Source organism: Pteronotus mesoamericanus, unplaced genomic scaffold (assembly GCF_021234165.1).
Source record: "Pteronotus mesoamericanus isolate MK-2021 breed Mesoamerican mustached bat unplaced genomic scaffold, CSHL_Meso_final scaffold_651, whole genome shotgun sequence".
In the NCBI taxonomy this organism is placed as follows: Eukaryota; Metazoa; Chordata; class Mammalia; order Chiroptera; family Mormoopidae; genus Pteronotus; species Pteronotus mesoamericanus.
In genome coordinates, this window is record NW_026555325.1 from 36,053,924 (window position 1) to 36,073,182 (window position 19,259).

The window sequence follows — 19,259 nt, forward strand, 5'->3', positions numbered from 1 at the left end:
ATGAGCCGCGCCGGGAGCTGGGACATGGACGGGCTGCGGGCGGACGGCGGGGCCGCCGGGGCGGCCCCGGCCTCCTCTTCCTCCTCCTCCTCTGTGGCGGCGGCAGCTCCCGGCCAATGTCGCGGCTTCCTCTCCGCGCCAGTGTTCGCCGGGACGCACTCCGGGCGTGCGGCGGCGGCGGCGGCGGCGGCGGCAGCGGCGGCAGCGGCGGCCTCGGGTTTCGCATACCCTGGGACATCTGAGCGCGCGGGCTCCGCCTCGTCGTCGTCATCTTCGGCTGTGGTCGCAGCGCGCCCGGAGGCTCCCTCCGCCAAAGAGTGCCCTGCGCCCGGAGCGGCCGCTACAGCGCCCCCGGGCGCCCCAGCTCTGGGCTACGGCTACCACTTCGGTAACGGCTACTATAGCTGCCGCATGTCGCACGGTGTGGGCTTACAGCAAAATGCTCTCAAGTCGTCGCCACACTCCTCTCTGGGAGGCTTCCCGGTGGAGAAGTACATGGACGTGTCGGGCTTGGCAAGCAGCAGCGTACCCGCAAACGAGGTGCCCGCGCGAGCCAAAGAGGTGTCCTTCTATCAGGGCTACACGAGCCCCTACCAGCACGTGCCTGGCTACATCGACATGGTGTCTACCTTCGGCTCCGGGGAGCCTCGGCACGAGGCGTACATTTCCATGGAGGGCTACCAGTCCTGGACGCTGGCCAACGGGTGGAACAGCCAGGTGTATTGCGCCAAGGACCAGCCACAGGGCTCCCACTTTTGGAAATCATCCTTTCCAGGTAGGGACGTTGGCGGGGGGGAGGGGGGGCGCAAAAGGGGGAGGACAGGAGGAAGGGAAGAAGGCAAAGAAAGGACTCGGAGTGTATGTCCCTACTTGAGAGTGGGCGCCTCCTTTGCCCAACTAGGGTTAACTCAATGGAACAGTTCCTCCAGTTAGTGTGAAATCTGCAAATTCCTCCTTTGATTTAAACTGCCTCTCTCATAACCTTTTTCTTGTTGTGTACGGGCACAGGCCTGTTTTTCTCCTAAAGTTGAAGGTCTTCGCATGCCCTTTGCTAAGTCAGGCTTTGGTCTCTTCCCCAAAGAGGTGTCACAGAATTGGGCCCTACTTTTCAAGGACACGAATGCCCCAGAATGACCACTAAAGCTTATAAGTTTCAAGCACAGGAACACAAGAAATCAAAGCTTGAACAAATAGCCTGCTTTTTTTTTTTTTTAAAGTCCGCGTGTGGTTGGTACGTGCGCAATGGGTGTTTGCAAAAACTGTCCTTATGAGCGTTCTTAATAACCACGCTGCAAAATCGAAGACTTCTTAAGTTGCTGGTTTGAGAAACCACGATGATCCATCAAATAGGCCTTCACTTTGAAATATAAATAATCTTTCTTTAATAACATATAAATAATGTCTGTGTAAATTATAATAAAATAATTAGTAAATAACCTGGTTTTCTTTAGTCCCTGTAGCCCCTGCAAACATACATACATTTTCCCCAGCTGGGTGCTCTAGGTATTCTGGTCTAATTTTTTCCATTCTCTTTTTTACACCAGGGGATGTGGCTCTAAATCAGCCAGACATGTGTGTCTACCGTCGGGGGAGGAAGAAGAGGGTTCCCTACACCAAACTGCAGCTCAAAGAACTGGAGAACGAGTATGCTATTAACAAGTTCATTAACAAGGACAAGAGGCGGCGGATCTCAGCTGCCACAAACCTATCTGAAAGACAAGTGACCATTTGGTTTCAGAACCGAAGAGTGAAAGATAAGAAAATTGTCTCCAAGCTCAAAGATACTGTCTCCTGATGTGGACCAGATTGGCCACAGAGCTGTTTAAATGCTTTCCGTTGTCTCCAAAAGACCTTTGGAAAGACTTGAATATGTATTTAATGCGCCCCTCTCCCAGCCAGTAATGGCAAATTTTGTGAATTGTTTTTCTCTCTTCCCCTTATCTGGCTCTAAAATTTTTTGCTACCCCACCTGACTTTGTAGTTCTGTTTATGTGTGTATTATTGATTTTTTTCTTTTCTAGGTTTATTTTTTATGATGTTTTCAATGTTCTGTTTCTCCCTCCAGGCCAGTATAAAGGACTTGAAGTATTTTTGAATGCCCCCACCCCATGAATTTCAGAAATGTCATTCATTCTGATTTTTAGGATTTTATTTTTAAAATTACTTTATATGCCTGTTTCCAGCACTGATTATCTTCATAATCCATTAGGGCAGAACGATTTGCAGTCATTCATATCCTGTGATTAGGTAATTGAATCATTAGCTCTCAGCAGTTGCCCTGAGGCAAGTGAAAACAGCTCTGGGCAGGCAGTACTGAAGGGTCACTGGAAATGTCTAAAAACAGGAGGCTGAAGGTACTGTGATGGCTTTAAAAGCAGCTACCTTATTAAATAGGGTTTGTATTGCTATTGGAACGAAGACAATCTTTCTGACTTTGGGTCTTTCACTTGCTGTTGTAGTTTTATGTGTTTAATACACCTTGTAGATTTGTGCTTTTACAGTCTTTAATTTGAAAATAATGTGTCCTCATGGATGCCTTCCTTACGCCAGCTCTAGACACAAATATTTAAATGGCTGCAATTGTGGATGGTATAAATGCACCCCCTCCCTCCTTGGCCTCCAGTCTGTGGAACTAGAAGTGAGGCCATCTCCTCCATCCCCCCGAAAAATTCCCACCCATGTGGCCGCGGGTGGGAACTTTTATCCAGAACCCAGTGAAGAACTTGACTGTCAGAACAAATATATTGGGCCTTTCTCGAAGCTGTAAAACATCTAACAAGTGCAAAAATTGTGGAGCTCTAAGGTCCAAGAAGGAAAAAAAAATGTTTCTGAAAGTGATAACTACTTTTAAAGTGCTGAATATTTATACGACTGAGAGATTATTTTTGTAGATGAAATGTCTGTGAGCTGGGATATGTGCGCAGTGCTTCAGGCATTTAAAAATCACTTTTTACTCCTAGGGAGATGCAAATAAACAGAACTCTCTTATTTCCTCTGAGTCTCTATACATTTGTTTTCTTTTCCAAGCTGGTGTTGACTCTAGAAACTGTTCTTATTTATTATAAAATCTTGTTATCTGAAACACTATTATGTTCCCTATACATGAAGAAAACTCAACATTATTTCTGGTCTCTGAAACCTCTAGGCTCTCCACGTCTGCCACCCTGCTCCACTTTTCCATGGCTTTAACATAAATAGTAATGTCTTTAAGTGAGGATATAACTTGTGGTGTCCAAAACAATATTTTTTTTTTACTAGACCACCTCAAAAACATCTCCAATAAAATTGTATTTCTCTTTCAATATTACCAATTTAGTCAAACAATTTCATTGTTAAAATCAATATGTATGTTCCCGGGTACAGAAAAACGTGCTCACTTGGAGGTTTTCTTCCTAGAAAGGCTGTAATAAATATCTACTCTAGGAAGGTCTTGAAATTAGACATATCCATATTTGGCAATTGAAAAGGGAACATTTCAGCTTATGCCTTATCGCCTTCTGTCGGCACCCCACACACAGCAGTTGCAGGCTGAAACCAGAATTATACGCCTGGATCTCTAGACGCAATTTTTAGACACTACGAACTTTCTTTTTGCCTCTCAGGGAAATGGCCGTTTAGGAGTGGGGTGCCTTTTCGTTGTTAGCACCCAGGCACAATGAATTACTTCAGTGGTTGCTAACTTTTTTGTATATGAGCTCACTACAGATGTTCAAAACCTCACACAATATGTAAACTCTCCTGGCAGGAGGGCTCCTTTACATATCTGCCAGAGAAAGAGCAGAGATCACAGGTTCGAAGCTACTTTCGTTTTCTCTGACCGGCTTGATTTCTTTCATATCTTGCAACTGAGTGCGGGGCAGTCAACTTCGTGTTAATAATGAGCGAGAGACAGAGACGTACACACAGGGGGAGAAAGGGGGATGGGGAGAGAGAGAGAGGAAGAAGGAGGAGGAGAAGTGACCATGATTCAATTTCTGGGGAAAATGCGGCCACACCGATCCGACCTTCCACTTTGGGAAGAATCCCTAACATTTGCTGTTTTCTCACAAGATGTATTTTCATCTGAAACGGGCCTGTTTTCCCTTGTTCTCCCATCCTCGTCCCCAACCTCCCCGCCCCCCTCCTACACACACTTCTTTTTTGTAACATCCAAACTCCGAGACCCACTTCTCGGGTCCATTTCTCAGGTTTCCTGTAAGCGGATGGAGGGAATTGCCTCGAGGTTTTCCTTCTAACTGCAGTTTCCCCGTCGGTATCCCTCTGCCTAAGAGAAATGGGAGGTTTGCTGAAGATTAAAACTGCGCTCAAACGCTCTCCCAGTGGAATTTGAATTGAAGGCTAAATCAATAACAGATGAAGACTTTGTTATTTATATGAATTCCTTTTATATTCCGGGTTGAGGGGGGAGGGGAGGAACAGGTCGGTGGGCTAGGCGTTGGAAGGTAGGCCCGCTGGAAGCCGCAACGCGCTGGGAGCTTCGGGGAGAGGCCTTTCCTTCGGGTGGAGAGTGAGAGGCCGCAAGGAAAGCGTCTCCGAAACCGGCAGGTTTCGAGCGCCGCTGATGGAGAATCAAGGCCCGCGTGTCTCCGCGTTATTCAAGAGGCGAAGGCAGCTTTGGAGCCGGGACACACCGCCAGACAAAGGGGGGCGGGCGGGTGCGACGCTTCCCCGCGTCTGGCAGCCTGCCGAGTCCCTCTGGCCTCGCTTGTCCGGGCAAGCCTGGCCGCCAGGGCTCCGGCTTTCCGAGGCTCTGGGCCGCGCCTGGCAGCGGGCCGTGACCGCACGGGCTGCAGACCCCAGGCCGGCTGCGTCGCCCTTCACTGTTGATCTTGACCGTGCGGCGGCTCCTCGCCAGGCGTGGAGCTCGCTCGCCATCTCCTGGGCAGTTGGCGGCATTGGCAGGACTCGCCGTGTAGCTCCGCGGCCAAATTTCCTTTCCCATTCTCCAGTTTACCAGCCTAGTCTCCTGCCTCCTCCCCCCGCGCCGCCCTTCCTTTCTGTCCCCAGCTCCCAGCTCCATGCATACAACTTTGCCTACGGGACCTCGGAAATCATAAACTCAGGAGATGAGGTGAGGGGGGCGGGGGCTGGGCACCACTCTGAGCCAAGGAGAAATAATGGGAGTCCAGTTGTTCTAGTCTTTTTCTGTTTCTCACTCTTAGTTCCTTCCTATCTTTAGTCCCCAGGGGCAAACCGCAGCTGTGCGACTGCCTAAGGGCCCGGAGTAGACTTGGAAATACTGGAGACTTTCTGTATACTGAGACGGGAGGAGGGGAGGCGGTAGGGACCCGTGGAGCTGGAGTTTACGGACCTGGGGAAACCATAGCTCCTCAAAAACAGGGCGAGTTTCCAAAAATGAGAGCCCAGGTCCCCTAAGTCCCTAGGCACTGAGGTTGCAGCTTGCGTCTACCACCCCCGCCCCATCATGAAAGGACGGGGAGTGGCATGCGTCTCTCTAAGTCTGAGTTCCTTAGGAAACTGACAGAGTCTTGAGGAGCCCCCGACTTGCCCACCCCACCCCCTACCCCCGCCCTAGAGCGGGAGGAAGAGGCCGATTGCGTTCCCCAGAGCCGCCCAATTGGTCGCCATAACTCACACAATAAAGTCGCAGCGCGGTGGTCAGCCTTGCCCTCCGGCGGCGCCTGTGTGGTCTCAGTGCCGGAGCTGGCGGTCTAACCAATTCCAGCTTGGCTCGGGGACCGCGAGGCGGGCTGCAGGCTGGGGCGGCCTCCAGTCACCGGGTCGCTGGGGGTCTGAGGACCCGAGGCACGAGATGAGGACCCCCAGCCCTCTGGCCAGACTAGACTGAGGGCCTGCTGCGGGGGCTGCCACAATGCTCGCGGCTACAGAGCGCTGCCCCGCCCACCTCCGTGTTCGCCAGACCCCGGAACCCGCCAGCCTCCCGCGGCCCTGGAGGCGCTGAGCAGAGGAACGCTGCCAGGCCTCTTCCTCGCTGTGCCCCGCTGTTTCTGACCGGTGGCTCTGACGCTTCTTTCCTACCACACCAGGTCGGGGGGAGCCCGGCCTGCTCTGCCTGCCACAGAGGGAATGAACACCTTGGACTTCTGGTTTGCAGGATGTAGTCGCCAAGGTGACTCATGGCGATAAAAGGAATGTAGACTTTGGCCACCCCAGCTGCCCAGTTCAGGCCTCCTCAGGAGCAGAAGGCTTGGCTATGAAGAAGCACCCAGAAGTGGTGTGAAGCTTCCTTCCTAGGCGCCAGACTTGGGAGAGTTTGTGATGCACTTCTCAATCAGTAAACATCCGGGACTGTGCCTGCAGCCTGGGACCCAGGGCTCAGGCAGTTCGTGGGTTGACGCTGTGAGACGCCCTGTGAAGAGCCCTCTCCAGAGAGATGGTACTGGGAGGGATAGGTTAGGAGTACCATTGCTTAGGTCTAGGGACAGAGCTGGTGGCTCCACCAGTCCACGGGATCTTCGGACAAACTGAGACTCACACGGTATTGGAAAGGCCTCAGCTGCAACTTAAAGCTAGTAGAAGCAAGCCTGGCCCAGGTAAGCAGCGAAAAACGGGAGTGCAAAGCCAATCAAGACCAACAAGGGTCCCAAGGGACACTCGGGCAAAAGCACCCTATGCCTGATGCCCCCAGCTCCTGACACTGGGCCTGGAAACTCGCAGAGGCTTCACTTTCAGCTCAACATGCCTTGGCTCTGCCTGGCAGCCCTGTCCTTCGCCATCGAATATTGCGGGTGTTATCATAATACCCTGAAGGGGGGGAAAACGGGTCGGGGGGATGTAGGCGGTGCTGAAATGACCGGCTTTGAAGAACCTGCAGGCAAAGTTTCGTCCAATCGTCTGAGCCTGTCCTCTTATTCCCGGTTGTAACTAAATACTGCTGCGAGCACAGCCGAAGCCCTTTGTTGGAGATGTGTGAGCGCAGTCTCTACAGAGCGGGCTATGTGGGCTCGCTTCTGAATCTGCAGTCGCCCGACTCCTTCTACTTCTCCAACCTGCGGCCGAATGGAGGCCAGTTGGCCGCACTTCCCCCCATCTCATACCCGCGCGGCGCGCTGCCCTGGGCCACCACGCCCGCCTCCTGCGCCCCAGCGCAGCCTGCCGGTGCCACCGCCTTCGGCAGCTTCTCGCAGCCCTACCTGGCTGGCTCCGGGCCTCTTGGCCTGCAGCCCCTGGGCGCCAAGGACCGACCCGAAGAGCAGGCCAAGTTTTATACGCCCGACGTGGCCGCCGGGCCTGAGGAGCGTGGCCGTTCGCGGCCGCCCTTTGCCCCCGAGTCTAGCCTGGTCCCCGCGGCCGCTGGCCTCAAATCGACCAAGTACGACTACGCGGGTGTGGGCCGTGCCGCGCCAGGCTCTGCGGCCCTGCTTGAGGGGACCCCCTGCGCCGCCGGCTTCAAGGACGACGCCAAGGGCCCGCTCAACTTGAATATGACAGTGCAGGCAGCGGGCGTCGCTTCTTGCCTGCGACCTTCGCTGCCCGACGGTAAACGGTGGCCATGCTCCCCGGGCCAGTCAGGGCCGGAATGGGAGGTGGGGTGCAGGGTAGAGTGTGTAGGGGGAGGGAGCCTCCGAGGGTGGGCAGGCAACAGGGAGCGGGCTGGGCTGACTTGGGTTGGGGCTGTGTTGCAGGCCTGCCGTGGGGGGCGGCCCCCGGGAGGGCCCGCAAGAAGCGGAAACCCTACACGAAGCAGCAGATCGCGGAGCTGGAGAACGAATTCCTCCTCAACGAATTCATCAACCGGCAGAAGCGCAAGGAATTGTCCAACAGGCTGAACCTCAGCGACCAGCAGGTCAAAATCTGGTTCCAGAACCGTCGTATGAAGAAGAAACGCGTGGTGCTGCGTGAGCAGGCGCTGGCTCTATACTAATCCCCGGCCTGACCGAGGCCCGTCCTGCCTCTTTGAGCCCAAGTCTGGCGTGGAGGAAGAGCTGGGACTGGGGCTTTTCCTTCCACTCCTCAGCTGGTCCTAGGTACCCTTCCACTCCGTCTGCAGCCCCAAAGGGCAGTAGGAGATTTGGAGACCTGGCCAGTTGTGCCTCCAGGCTTTCCCTTTTCCCGGAGGGGCCGAGGAAGTTGCAGCACAGCCTTGGCGTTGAGGCTTCTCCAGTGGGGGCCCAGGGCCACCTGTCTTCGCTTTTGGCTAAGGCGTTTACACCTGAGCTCACTCCAGCTCCCTTCGACTTGGATTTCTGCTTTTGCCTAGTCTCCCTTTTCCCTTCTCCCCAATTATTTCTGCATTTAGCAGACAGCTAGCTAGAACTCAGATTGGAACTGAATTTAGGAAGGCCTCCAGGGCGAAGTGGAAAAGGGCTGTGGGCACAATTGTGTCCCTTTGCAGCCAAAGTCCCTGTGGCAACGCCAGAATCATGATTCTGGAGAAAGGAAAGTGTACCATCACCACCACCTTCTGTCTGCCCTGGCTGGTTCGAGAGGACAAAAGCCACCCTAGACCTTCAGACCTTGGGAGGAAAGGGGAGGGAATGTGGCCATACAAACTCGGAGACACCTTGGAGTTAGGGCTGGACTGGCTCCTCCAGCTGGGCGGAATGGACTGGATACTTCCTTCCCAGGAATGGGACAAGGGAGGCTGGGGCTCCATGGCAAACTGCACTTCCCAGCCAAGACTGGTAAAATTCCCCTACTTCTCTCACCTCCTCACACATGCCTCAGCCAGAGCCCTGTGCTCTGTAACTGGACTCCAGAGCTGAGCTCTGATGAGGAGCTGCTAGTCTGCTTTGAGGCTGGGCTGCACTAGAAGGAGGGGGAAATGTCAAGGGGCAGGAGAAGGGAGTGAGCACGCTGGGGAGGGAGATCCTACATTCTGACTGTAAATATGGTTTTCCTGTCAAGGTGGGTAAAGGTGTCGACATGTCTTTCTTTCTTGAATTATAGTAATGAGCCACCGCAGGGAGAAGTGAAAGCTCCTCCACCAGTCAGAGGGTGGGCAAGACAGGAGGCGCCTCAGATCCTCGGCCCCTCAGAGCTGCTCTTGGCCAAGCAGAGAGGAGCAGAAATTCCTCTCTTCTTCTCCATCACCTGCCAACTCCACCAGGGACTCAACCACTGTGCCCTTTCTGAGGCTATCTCTCGCCTGCCCCTTTAGAGTCTGCAAGGCCCTGGGCCCTGCTAGGCTTGCTTTGTGGAGGTCGGGGTTCCAGAATGTCAGATGGAGTTGTCCTAGGTATGCTGGGGTATCCTGCCTTAACTTCAGTGAACCTGAGCCCCCCCCCCCCAGCTCCTACCATCCCTGCTTCTTTTCCATCTCCTGAGAAGTAGCGCCCCCAACTCCTAGCAATATGCACAACAGCCCAGCTGAAGAGTAGAAGGTTCTTTCCCAAAGTCTAGTGATTTATTTTCAGTGGAAGACCAGGCCCTAGATCTAGAGTGGGCACCTCACAAGGAGATCCTGAGCCGCAGCCCAACTCACCTTAGTTGATGTTTAGACTAATTGCATTTTCTCTGCTACCTAATAGTTGTCATGCATGTTTTGTTTTATTTTGATTGTGTCAAAAACAATAGCTTGTATATATCAGACACATAGAAATGTTTTGAGTGGAAATAAATATCCAGGTCCCAGCCATGCTGTCAAGGGACTGATGTTGATTTTTCAAAAATGTTTCAGATTCCCTCCTAATGTTTTTCAGGCCATGAAATTCATTTTTTCTTTTCTGGTTGCAGTTTCACTGTAGGTACTGACTTGAGTGTTCATTAAATGAGAAAATGTCTTCCAAGTCAGTTAGGAAATGGTGTATAAAAGCCTTTGAACAAAATGTGTGTGAAATATCCAAAGAGGAGGCTTCATGGACAGATTTTAGTGTGTCTCACACACTAAGCAAGCCCTCAGTTTATTGCAGACAGGGGCTTCTGAATTTTGCCTAAATTCTCAAACTTGAAAGCTTGCTGTTGTCAGGGGGGACTGCCAAGATATGAGGTTCCTCAGATTTCAATAAAAACATCTCTCCCTGCCACGGGCTTCTCTGGGAGAGGCTATGCCCTGTTGAAAACCTCCATACTGGCACCTTTGCCTGCAGCCCAGCAAACTCTCTTGGGAAATGTGGCCTCTGCACCCCTAGGCCTTCAGAGCCTCTAGCTCAAGCTGGGAAAGCTGGAGCCTGCTGTGTTCACCTTCCTCTTGCAGACCCCAGCCCCAGCGAGCTCAGAGATGGAAAGTAGAGAACTGCTAGCTTTTAGCAAGTGGGACAATTCAAAAAACTGCTAAATCTCTAATGCTGCATATTCAATGGTTCCAAATCCTCTTCCCTCAAGTGAACTTGATGTTTATTTTAAAAATATTTTTTAAACAGCTTCTTAAAAAAAAAATACAACAGAGGAAAAAAGGAACCAAAAGGCTGTGGAGGCCTTATCTTTAGAAAGGTTTCCCTGTCTTGTGGGGCTCAGGGAGGGGGTGGCACTGTGGTACCCAGAGCTGGGTCTCAAAACATCCAAACAAAGGGGGAGGCCATACTCAGACACCAGGTTGAGAGGGTTGGGTAAAGGTCCAGAAAACCCAGACTTAAATCCAAGACCGGAGACAACACGCCAAGACCATGTCTTTCCAATATATACCATTAAATCATCGTGTTCTTTCTCTTTAGCCTGGGATGTAGGGTGGGAAGAGATATTCATGGAGACCACTCCCCAATGAGATTGAAATTATTCTAACTGTAAAACCCTGTCTGTCCCTTATGGCTTCGGCAATGTTTTTCAAATCTATCCCTTTTACTGATCCATACAAATACAAAGGCGGCGGTGTCCTCTCTCCCTTCCTAGCCGCAGTCCCGGCAGGGATTTGGAACCACGACGAAATTCATCATAAGAAACAAACGCCAAAGAGAAAGGATGCTGAAATCTGAGTGCTCAACATTCCCTCGCACAAAGACAAATGCGTTCTCCGAAATGCTGCAGTCCAGACAGGCCTCTTTACCAAGAAAAAGGTTTTTAAACGAGAAAAAAACGGCTTCGTCTGACATTCAATCGGCTGCGAGTTCAGAGGGCCTACGGGGCCGCTTTTAAGGCCTGGGGGCTCTCCCCAAGGGAGGCGGGCTGGGGAGGCTTCCGGGAGGCCGGGTGGGGGTTGGAGTGGAGGAGAAATCCAGAACCGTTGTAAATATTCATGTGTGTGAGTAGGGGGGTTGCCCCTTCATCCCGCCTCTCCCAGCTGCATCCACCCACCTTAGTGGGGGGTGGGGTGGGGGCCACTGCGCCTGTCCGATCGTCCTTGGACAAAGGTGATCTCCCCACTTTTTTTTTTTTTTTTTTTTTTGTTCTCCAGTCACTTGACTTAGGAAGCCCATTCCGAAGGCTCTGAAGGAAGGGACTGGCTCTGCGTGTTTTCTTCGCTTTTCTCCTCTTCTTTCGTTTCCTAAAAGAGCATAAATAATTAAAGTTTGGCAGGGAGGAAAAGCTTTCTTGCAGAACTGTAGTGGCAATAAATGAAATGACTCAGAATCCCTTCCCCAGTCAGCTTTTACGAGAGCTGCCAGACAGTGTCTGTTCACGTTCTCCAGATACCAGGGGCGCCCTGACAAAGTTAAGGTCAAGTTAGTGTCTTATCTTGGGTGGCTCGAAATTACCGCATCGCGTCCGGGCGCTGCTCGGAAAGCTATCACTCGCGGAGCCGCTGGCTGTTCCGGGAGGGTCCGGTGCGCTCCCTGCGCTTCGAGTGGGGCCGCGGGCAAAGGACAAGGCCACAGCGCCGGCGTCTTCACGGTAGGTTCTCGAGCGGGACGCGAGGGCTGGGAGGTTGCCTCTTTCCTGGGGTTTTGGGTGAAGATCGAGGAGGGAGCTGGAGTCAAAAGACTAAGCGGGCTGGGCCCAGAACGAAAGTCCTGGCTTGGGTGTGGGGGCGGGGGTCCTTGTAAAGGCGCAGTGGGGGGCCCGCCGGCTCCTTCCCCCATACACCGGCCCGCCGCTGCAGATGGCGAACCCTCCCCCGCCAAAGCACAGCTCCAGCCGAAGCCGCCATCGCCATGTCGTTGAACTTGAATGGTTCGTCCTTCCCATTTCCCTCTTAGGCGGTCAGCAGGCTCTACTTTGGGGGTAGCGGGATGCCTGGGCCCTACCCTGTGCAGAGAATTTTGCGTACCCCCGACACAGAAAGACCCGGCTTGGGGCCCCGCCGCTGCTGCCCCGGGTCCCGAGCCGCCGCAGGGCAGTGTGCAGTGTCCCGGGAGCCATTTTAGGAGAGAGATCCAGGGGTGTCGACTAAGAGCCCGAAAGGAAGAGGCTTGGGCCAGGGATGGAGATGGGGAGGCAGATAACTGTGTTGGCGGTCTGGGCGGAGGAGAAGGGCGACCAGCTGGAATCTGGGCGAGGGTGCCAGCCTCGAGGACGGTGCACACAAGGATGAACAGTTGGGGGGCGGGGGAGGTCCCTTGCCCTCCAGTCGCCACCGACCAGTTTGCGCTGTATTCGGAGGGAAGCGGAGGTAGGAGGGGGGCAGAGAAGGGAGAATGGGAAGAAAAGGGGAAGGGGGGAGAAAAAGAGGAAGAGGGGGTTATCAGCCAGAAATAGATATGAGCTCCCATCACCTGCCTTTTCTCTGTTGAGGTGGCGGGCAGAGCTCACCTCTTGAGCACTGGGGTGGTGGAGGGAACCAGTGTCACAGCCTGCGCTCCCTGCTCTGGGCATAGGGCTGAGGCCCAGGACCCAGGGCTTATGATTGCCTAGGTAGAGGAATCGGGGGAGAGGGGAAGTTTCCTATCCTGGATTCTGGGATCTGGGTTTTTGGGAGGTTCTTTTTGCAGAGCCTGATTTTACCTAAAGGAAGTGCTGGCTCTTCCAGAGGCGGGAGCCCTGGCCTCGACTGGACCTCCAGACTAGGAAAGAGGGACCAAGTAGCCACCTAGGAGAGTGAGGCTTTGGGGCAAGTGGATAGGGGGTCCTCAGGGCCAAGTGGCACAGAGGGACTCAAGCAAGGAGATAAAAACTACTGAGAGACACCCCCCCCCCCGCAGGCTATGCACTTTCGAGGAGGGTGGTGCAGTAACTGTGCGGGCCCAAGGGCACTGAAGGAGACTGGGGGAGACATGGCGGATGTGCAGGCCTTGGCAGGGCTCCGGCGCAGGGAGGGGGCTGGATGTGAGATGGGCTGGTCCCAGTCCCGGCCAGAAATCAAAGAGGACGAGGAAGGCAGGGGTGCTGATGGTTTGTCTCTGGTAGGGGGAGAGCCGAAGGCTGGGTGCCCTGACAGAAGGACTCCAGACCCTTTTGTTCATCAGGACCACCCCCCCCCTCCGCCAGCTTCTAGAGGGGCCACAGGGTGTCTCCGATGGCTGAACTTCCTCCCTGCTTCAGCGTTGGGAGGGAAAAAAATGCAGAGAGGCGACAGGGAGCGAGCCAGAGGCTGTGACACACAGCTAGGGGAAAGGAGAGAGTACCAGGAGACAGAGAGAGAAAAGGAAAAAGAAAAGTAAAAGGAAGGAAGAAGGAAAGGGGAAACAAGAGAGGGGAGTGAGACGGACAGGACAGGAGAGAATGGAGTGAGAAGGCTGCAAAGAGACGAAGGAAGAAGAAAAAGGCAGGACCGCAGACAAGAGGAGAGAGGGCGACAGGGCCGAGTGGGCACCGAGGCCCTAGCCCGGGTGAGCCCCTGATGGGGTTTTGGAGTGGGTTTTCCGAGGCTGGCACTCACGTTCCCTGGGTCAAGACTGGAGAGAGCCAAGTTACTATGCGGTGAAAGAGCCTGGCAGAGAAATATGTAAATCAGGGCTGCTTGTGCCCCAGAGCTGCGCAATCACGCCCCTTGAACAAGAAGCAACAAGCTCCTGGCTAGCAAGCTACAGAGGGTGGCGGCGTCGCGGGGGAGGGAGCGGCTGCAGGAAGGGGTGTGGAGAGTGGGAACCTCACACCCTCACACCTAGTCCCCAGTGCCCTGAGCCGGGACTACCCCCTCCGCTCCCCGCTTCTTTCCCTTCCCCCTTCCTCCCCCTTCCTCCCCCTTCCTCCCCCTCCCTCCTCCTCCCCTCCGTCCTCGGTCCGCGTACTTAAAGCGGCGCGGGCGGGCGGCCCAACCGGGCGGTGGCAGATGCACCCAGCAGTGGCAGCCACCGGCAGCGCACAGGTGACCCAGTCTGCGGAGCAGCCTAGTCAGGGGGCGCCCAGGGAGATCTGGCTGGAGAGCGAGGACAGATCCGCCCCCAACGCGCGCGTCTCGGCGCCAGGAGCCGTCCCGGGGCGTGTTGGCGAGCACTGATATAGATATAAGGACATTTCTCTCCATGGCGTCACGTGACATAATTACCACCAGAATCAATCAAGATGAATTGCACGTCAGCGCCCGGTGGGGATTTTTGCTTAGTTGATCCTGGCCCAAGCCTCTTGTGCAATCAATGGCTCAGGTTGGCGGCGCGGGGAGCGGCCCGGGGCTCGCCGGTGCGCACGCCGCGGAGCCATGAATGACTTTGACGAGTGCGGCCCGAGCGCAGCCAGCATGTACCTGCCCGGCTGCGCCTACTATGTGGCCCCGTCGGACTTCGCCAGCAAGCCGTCGTTTCTGTCGCAACCGTCGTCCTGCCAGATGACTTTCCCCTACTCTTCCAACCTAGCGCCGCACGTCCAGCCCGTGCGCGAGGTGGCCTTCCGCGACTACAGCTTGGAGCGCGCCAAGTGGCCGTACCGCGGCGGCGGTGGCGGCGCGGGGGGCGGTGGCGGCGGGGGCGGCCCCGGAGGGGGCAGCGGTGGCGGCGGCAGCGCGGGGGGCTACGCTCCCTACTACGCGGCGGCGGCGGCGGCGGCGGCGGCGGCGGCAGCCGAGGAGGCGGCCATGCAGCGCGAGCTGCTCCCGCCCGCGGGCCGCCGGCCGGACGTACTCTTCAAGGCGCCGGAGCCGGTGTGCGCCGCGCCGGGGCCGCCCCACGGCCCTGCGGGCGCCGCCTCCAACTTCTACAGCGCCGTGGGCCGCAACGGCATCCTGCCGCAGGGCTTCGACCAATTCTACGAGGCCGCGCCCGGGCCCCCGTTCGCCGGGCCGCAGCCCCCTCCGCCGCCCGCGCCGCCGCAGCCCGAGGGTGCAGCGGACAAGGGAGACCCCAAGTCGGGGGCAGGTGGCGGTGGGGACAGCCCCTGCGCCAAGGCGACCCCCACCTCGGAGCCGAAAGGGGCGGCAGAAGGCGGCGGGCGTGACGGCGAGGGGCCCCCGGGGGAGGCGGGGGCTGAGAAGAGCGGCACAGGTAGGCACCCGGCGCGGGGTGGGCGGCGGGGCCCGGGGCCGCGGGCGCGGGCGCGGGGGGGCGGCGGGGGCCTCCCTCCGCTTGCGCCGTTTTATGTGCTACTTTATAAGCGTTCGAAGAGGTTTATACATCCTATAAGATTTCCCGGGCCGTTGTAAAGCGTGTTTACGATAGGAAACCAATTTAGGTGGGCTTAAGGTAGACTTCGAGGAGGACATTAATCGCTGCAGAGAGCTTTCCTCACTTTGGTGGGTGTGTGTGTGCTAGAGACCCTGGAGGGAGAGAGGGAAGATTTCAAGCCAATTTGTGAGTATGGACACTCGAGCCTCCCCTTTTTAAGGGGTGGGGTGGGATGAGGAGAGTTTGATCCTTGAACTGGACTTTATCCAAGCCTCTGGCTGACGCGCGCTCCTGCCTGGAGTCGAGCAGATGCCCCCGCGCGCTCCTGTTTCTCTCCCTTCGAGTTCCAGCTCAGAGGCTGCCTCGTGCTCTCCTTCCCCACCTTGGGGCCAGCCTGTGTGTATGTGTGTGTCCGGGTGTGAACACAGGTCCACGCCCGCACTTTCTCCTGTGCCCGCCCATATATCATTCCCCACGACGCAGTCAGGGCCTTTCAACAGCGGCAGGGGACGTCCCCAAAGGGCCGAGGCCTGGCCCTCGCGAAGGCCTGGGCGGGCGGCAGGGTGGGCGGGGGTTGGCAGGCATCGGCCTCTCTCACCCCTTGGTCTCTTTGCCTTGCAGTGACCCCTCAGCGGTCCCGGAAAAAGCGCTGCCCCTACACCAAGTACCAGATCCGAGAACTGGAACGCGAGTTTTTCTTTAACGTGTACATAAACAAAGAGAAAAGACTCCAACTCTCTCGGATGCTCAACCTCACTGACCGGCAAGTCAAAATCTGGTTCCAGAATCGCAGGATGAAGGAAAAGAAACTGAACAGAGACCGTCTGCAGTATTTCACTGGAAATCCCTTATTTTGAGAGCTCCAGGAAGCACCCCTCTCCCACAACCCCTACTCACTCACCCTCCTCCCCACCACCCTGCCCTCGGCAGGCCCAGTGTCCTTGGGTTTAATGACGCCTCTTCTCTGTGGAACTCCACCATTCCTTCCCACGGTCAACTCGGGACCTCCCAGCGACCACTGCTACCTGCGGACGAGGCCGGGGACTTGGCCCAACGGATCCTAATAAGGGGAAAATGGTAAATGCAAACGACCCTTTACAATTTTACCGCCAGTATGCTGTTGTTTTCCCTCCCTCTCACCAGGTCCCGGTGGGGACGCTGTGGGATCTGTAGAGAGTTAGGCCTGGGCGGCAAGGCACTTGCTTTTGTTCTGAGTTTAAGGGACCCTGTCTTTTTCCCTTGGTGAATGCAGATTATTTAATCTCTGGGAAATGTGTACATTTGGTCTGTCGTATCAAGGCATGAGTAACTGTCTTTTGTGTGAATAAATGGTTTCTAGTAAAATGGAGGTTACAGCTTCAATATACTGTATGAATTTTCCTCTTTGAATAAGTTTAGTGTCTGATCAGGATATTTTAGTTGCCAAAATCTTCTCCCCCAAGCAACTGAAAATCAAATGAAATTCTGCTAAAATAAGGGTTTCCCTCCCCCACTTCTAGGCTAATTGGTTTCAAAAATCATTTGAGGGATGAACTTCTGAATTGAGGATGTGCCCCTGGTGCTGCCTTCTCCAGACGATGAGGCTGAGGCAGCAGGAACGTAAGAAGCAACACCCCCACCCCTTTCTCTCTCTCTCTCTCACACACACACACACACACACACACACACACTAGTGTAAGGAAATTAAAATTTTTGAAAAACAAAACACATTTAAGAAACTGATTAGAAATTGCAAACTAACTCTTAATCAAGAATCCCAGGTCCCTGAAAAGAAGAAACCAATATTAGAACCCCTCGTTGAAAAACAGAAGTTTGCTAAAAGGAAGTTATCAATGGGTAGAGAGGTCTTGGGGTGCTTGCTGGTGTCTCAGCAGCGTGTGTGGAGCAGGGAAGGTAAGCCCCCTTCCTGGAATAGGGCAGGGGGCTGCAGACCCAGTTCTCACTGCATTTATCGCTTTAAGTTAAAGAATGTGTTGGGGGGTGCACTGCACTTTATGTTGCAGGACCAGGCCAGGCTGTTTACAAAACCTTGAACTGTCTAGACAACACCATAAAAGCCAAAGTTCTAAACAGCTTAATTGGGTTATATTATACACCTTCTGGTGGGCCCAAAAGAGATTTCCGCAATGTGCAATAAACTGGAGGAGTGAGAAAAACTTCTCTTTCTCTTAAAATAGTAAAATGAATCTTATGACTCTTAACGTCTCATAAGCCCAGAGTAAAAAAAAATAAATCCATAAGATATACAGCACCACATGCCTCTTCCAAAGAGGCATGCATTTCCAATGCAAAATTTTTTAATTGCCAAAGCTTTGGGGGGAAGGAAAAACATAAGTGCATAAGTGTATGCCTTTGAACTTCCAAAATGTCAAGGTCATCACCTTTAACCTTTCTGAATAATTAGGCGCCTTAAGGTCCTCCTGTGATATTCATCCGCCACCCACTCTCACACACACATGCTCACACATCCAGATCCCCACACACATTTATGACCACACAGAATCATATGGGGACTCACCATAAATCTAAGCAAATTCCTAATTTCAGGATCAATAACCTTAATTTCCCTTCAAGCATTTGTGTAATTCAATAACAATTGACTTCTTTTAAAAACACTAGTTAGATTAAAATGTCTTCCAGCATGCTGTTAATACAGCTAGGAAATATGGAGTGTTTTGGGAGGAGTCATAGATAGCAGTACCCCTTGCTCTAATAAAGAACCTCAGTTATAAAAACAAGCATTTGAAAAATGAAGTTCTATTTAGACTTACAGTTTCGTTATATTTTTTAAAAAATTGTTACCTGGTCAAATAAATTATTGCACTTTCAATTACATAGAACAAAAGAAAATACATTGTTTTCTAAAGTGTCCTACAACCTTTGGTGAAAGATGCAATAGAAACAAAGCCTACAGTTGAGTAATTTCGTTTGGAAGGGGATTCCTTTGTTTGGAATTTTGGGCGTCTGTTAAAATGTCAGTGCCCTAGTGGTAGTAGTAGTATGATCCTTCCCGAAGCTGCTTAAAACTGGTTTATTTCTTTCGTCATACGTCTTTTATTTTTCTTTCTTTCTTTCTTTCTTTCTTTCTTTCTTTCTTTCTTTCTTTCTTTCTTTCTTTCTTTTCTTTCTTTTTTCTTTTCTTTCTTTCTTTCCGTTTCTTTTCTGTTCTTTTCTTTCTTTCTTTTCTTTCTTTTTACTGCGGCTAAATGTAGAAAGCTTGTATGCCACCTAAGGCAAGCGATACCATTTTCCGTTGGCATGGCCTGGGAGAGCCACACGGGGGCGTGCTCACGTTCCAGAAGCCGTGCTTGGCGCAGAGACCGCCGTACCATATCTTTCTATTACTGGATTCTAATAGGCAATCTCAGCCCGTTAGAAACAGGCGGCCGCTAAGGTGTGTGTTTGCTGTTTGTTTGTTTGTTCTAAGCAGCCATGAGGTGTGGGAAATTGTATAAAGACAGAGAAAAGGGAACTACCCAGATTTCTGAAAAGAGTGATCACCTAATCGTTGTCTCTTCAAAGATAAAGCTGTTGCAAAGAGTATCTTGTTATAACCTGGTAGTGTTCAGGAAAGACTTTAAAAAAACTAATATGTGCATTTCGAAATAGGCCATGCCACTGCGAGTTGATTGAATTAGCGCATATCAATATTCTTTATGGTTTGAATGTAGGGAGCAATTATGAGGCTAGGACCACCCCTTCCCCAAAACCATGTCCCCTTGCGTGCTTTCCGACATTCTGGGATGATTAAAAGGCTTTTGTTTAAGACATATCAGGGCTCTGGCAACTTAGCTGGGTGTGGTGCTAGAAAAAAATAGGACGTATCTGAACTGAGGGGGGCTCATTCTGGACGAGAACGTCCTGCCTCCACCCAAGTCAAGTCTGGAGCCAGGGACTACAGGTAGCGACCTAGAGGCACAGGCAGGAAGGGCTATGAGTTGGGGCGCTGGGGCCAGGCTGGACTGATGTGGCTGTGGGAAGCGGCAGATT

General features: G+C 53.3%; 3 protein-coding genes across 3 annotated transcripts; all 3 read left to right on the forward strand.

Moving 5' to 3' along the window:
• On the forward strand, positions 1-1,795 carry HOXD13 (homeobox D13). Its single transcript, XM_054562375.1, has 2 exons — positions 1-775; positions 1,545-1,795. Exons 1-2 carry the CDS (start codon positions 1-3, stop codon positions 1,793-1,795), a joined length of 1,026 nt encoding a protein of 341 aa, XP_054418350.1.
• A 5,092-nt stretch (positions 1,796-6,887) lies between these two features.
• On the forward strand, positions 6,888-7,846 carry HOXD12 (homeobox D12). Its single transcript, XM_054562439.1, has 2 exons — positions 6,888-7,461; positions 7,608-7,846. Exons 1-2 carry the CDS (start codon positions 6,888-6,890, stop codon positions 7,844-7,846), a joined length of 813 nt encoding a protein of 270 aa, XP_054418414.1.
• Positions 7,847-14,371: 6,525 nt separating this feature from the next.
• HOXD11 (homeobox D11) lies at positions 14,372-16,126 on the forward strand. The gene is made up of 2 exons (XM_054562380.1): positions 14,372-15,149; positions 15,891-16,126. The coding sequence occupies exons 1-2, from the start codon at positions 14,372-14,374 to the stop codon at positions 16,124-16,126; spliced, it is 1,014 nt and encodes a 337-aa protein (XP_054418355.1).
• The last annotated feature ends 3,133 nt before the right edge of the window (positions 16,127-19,259 follow it).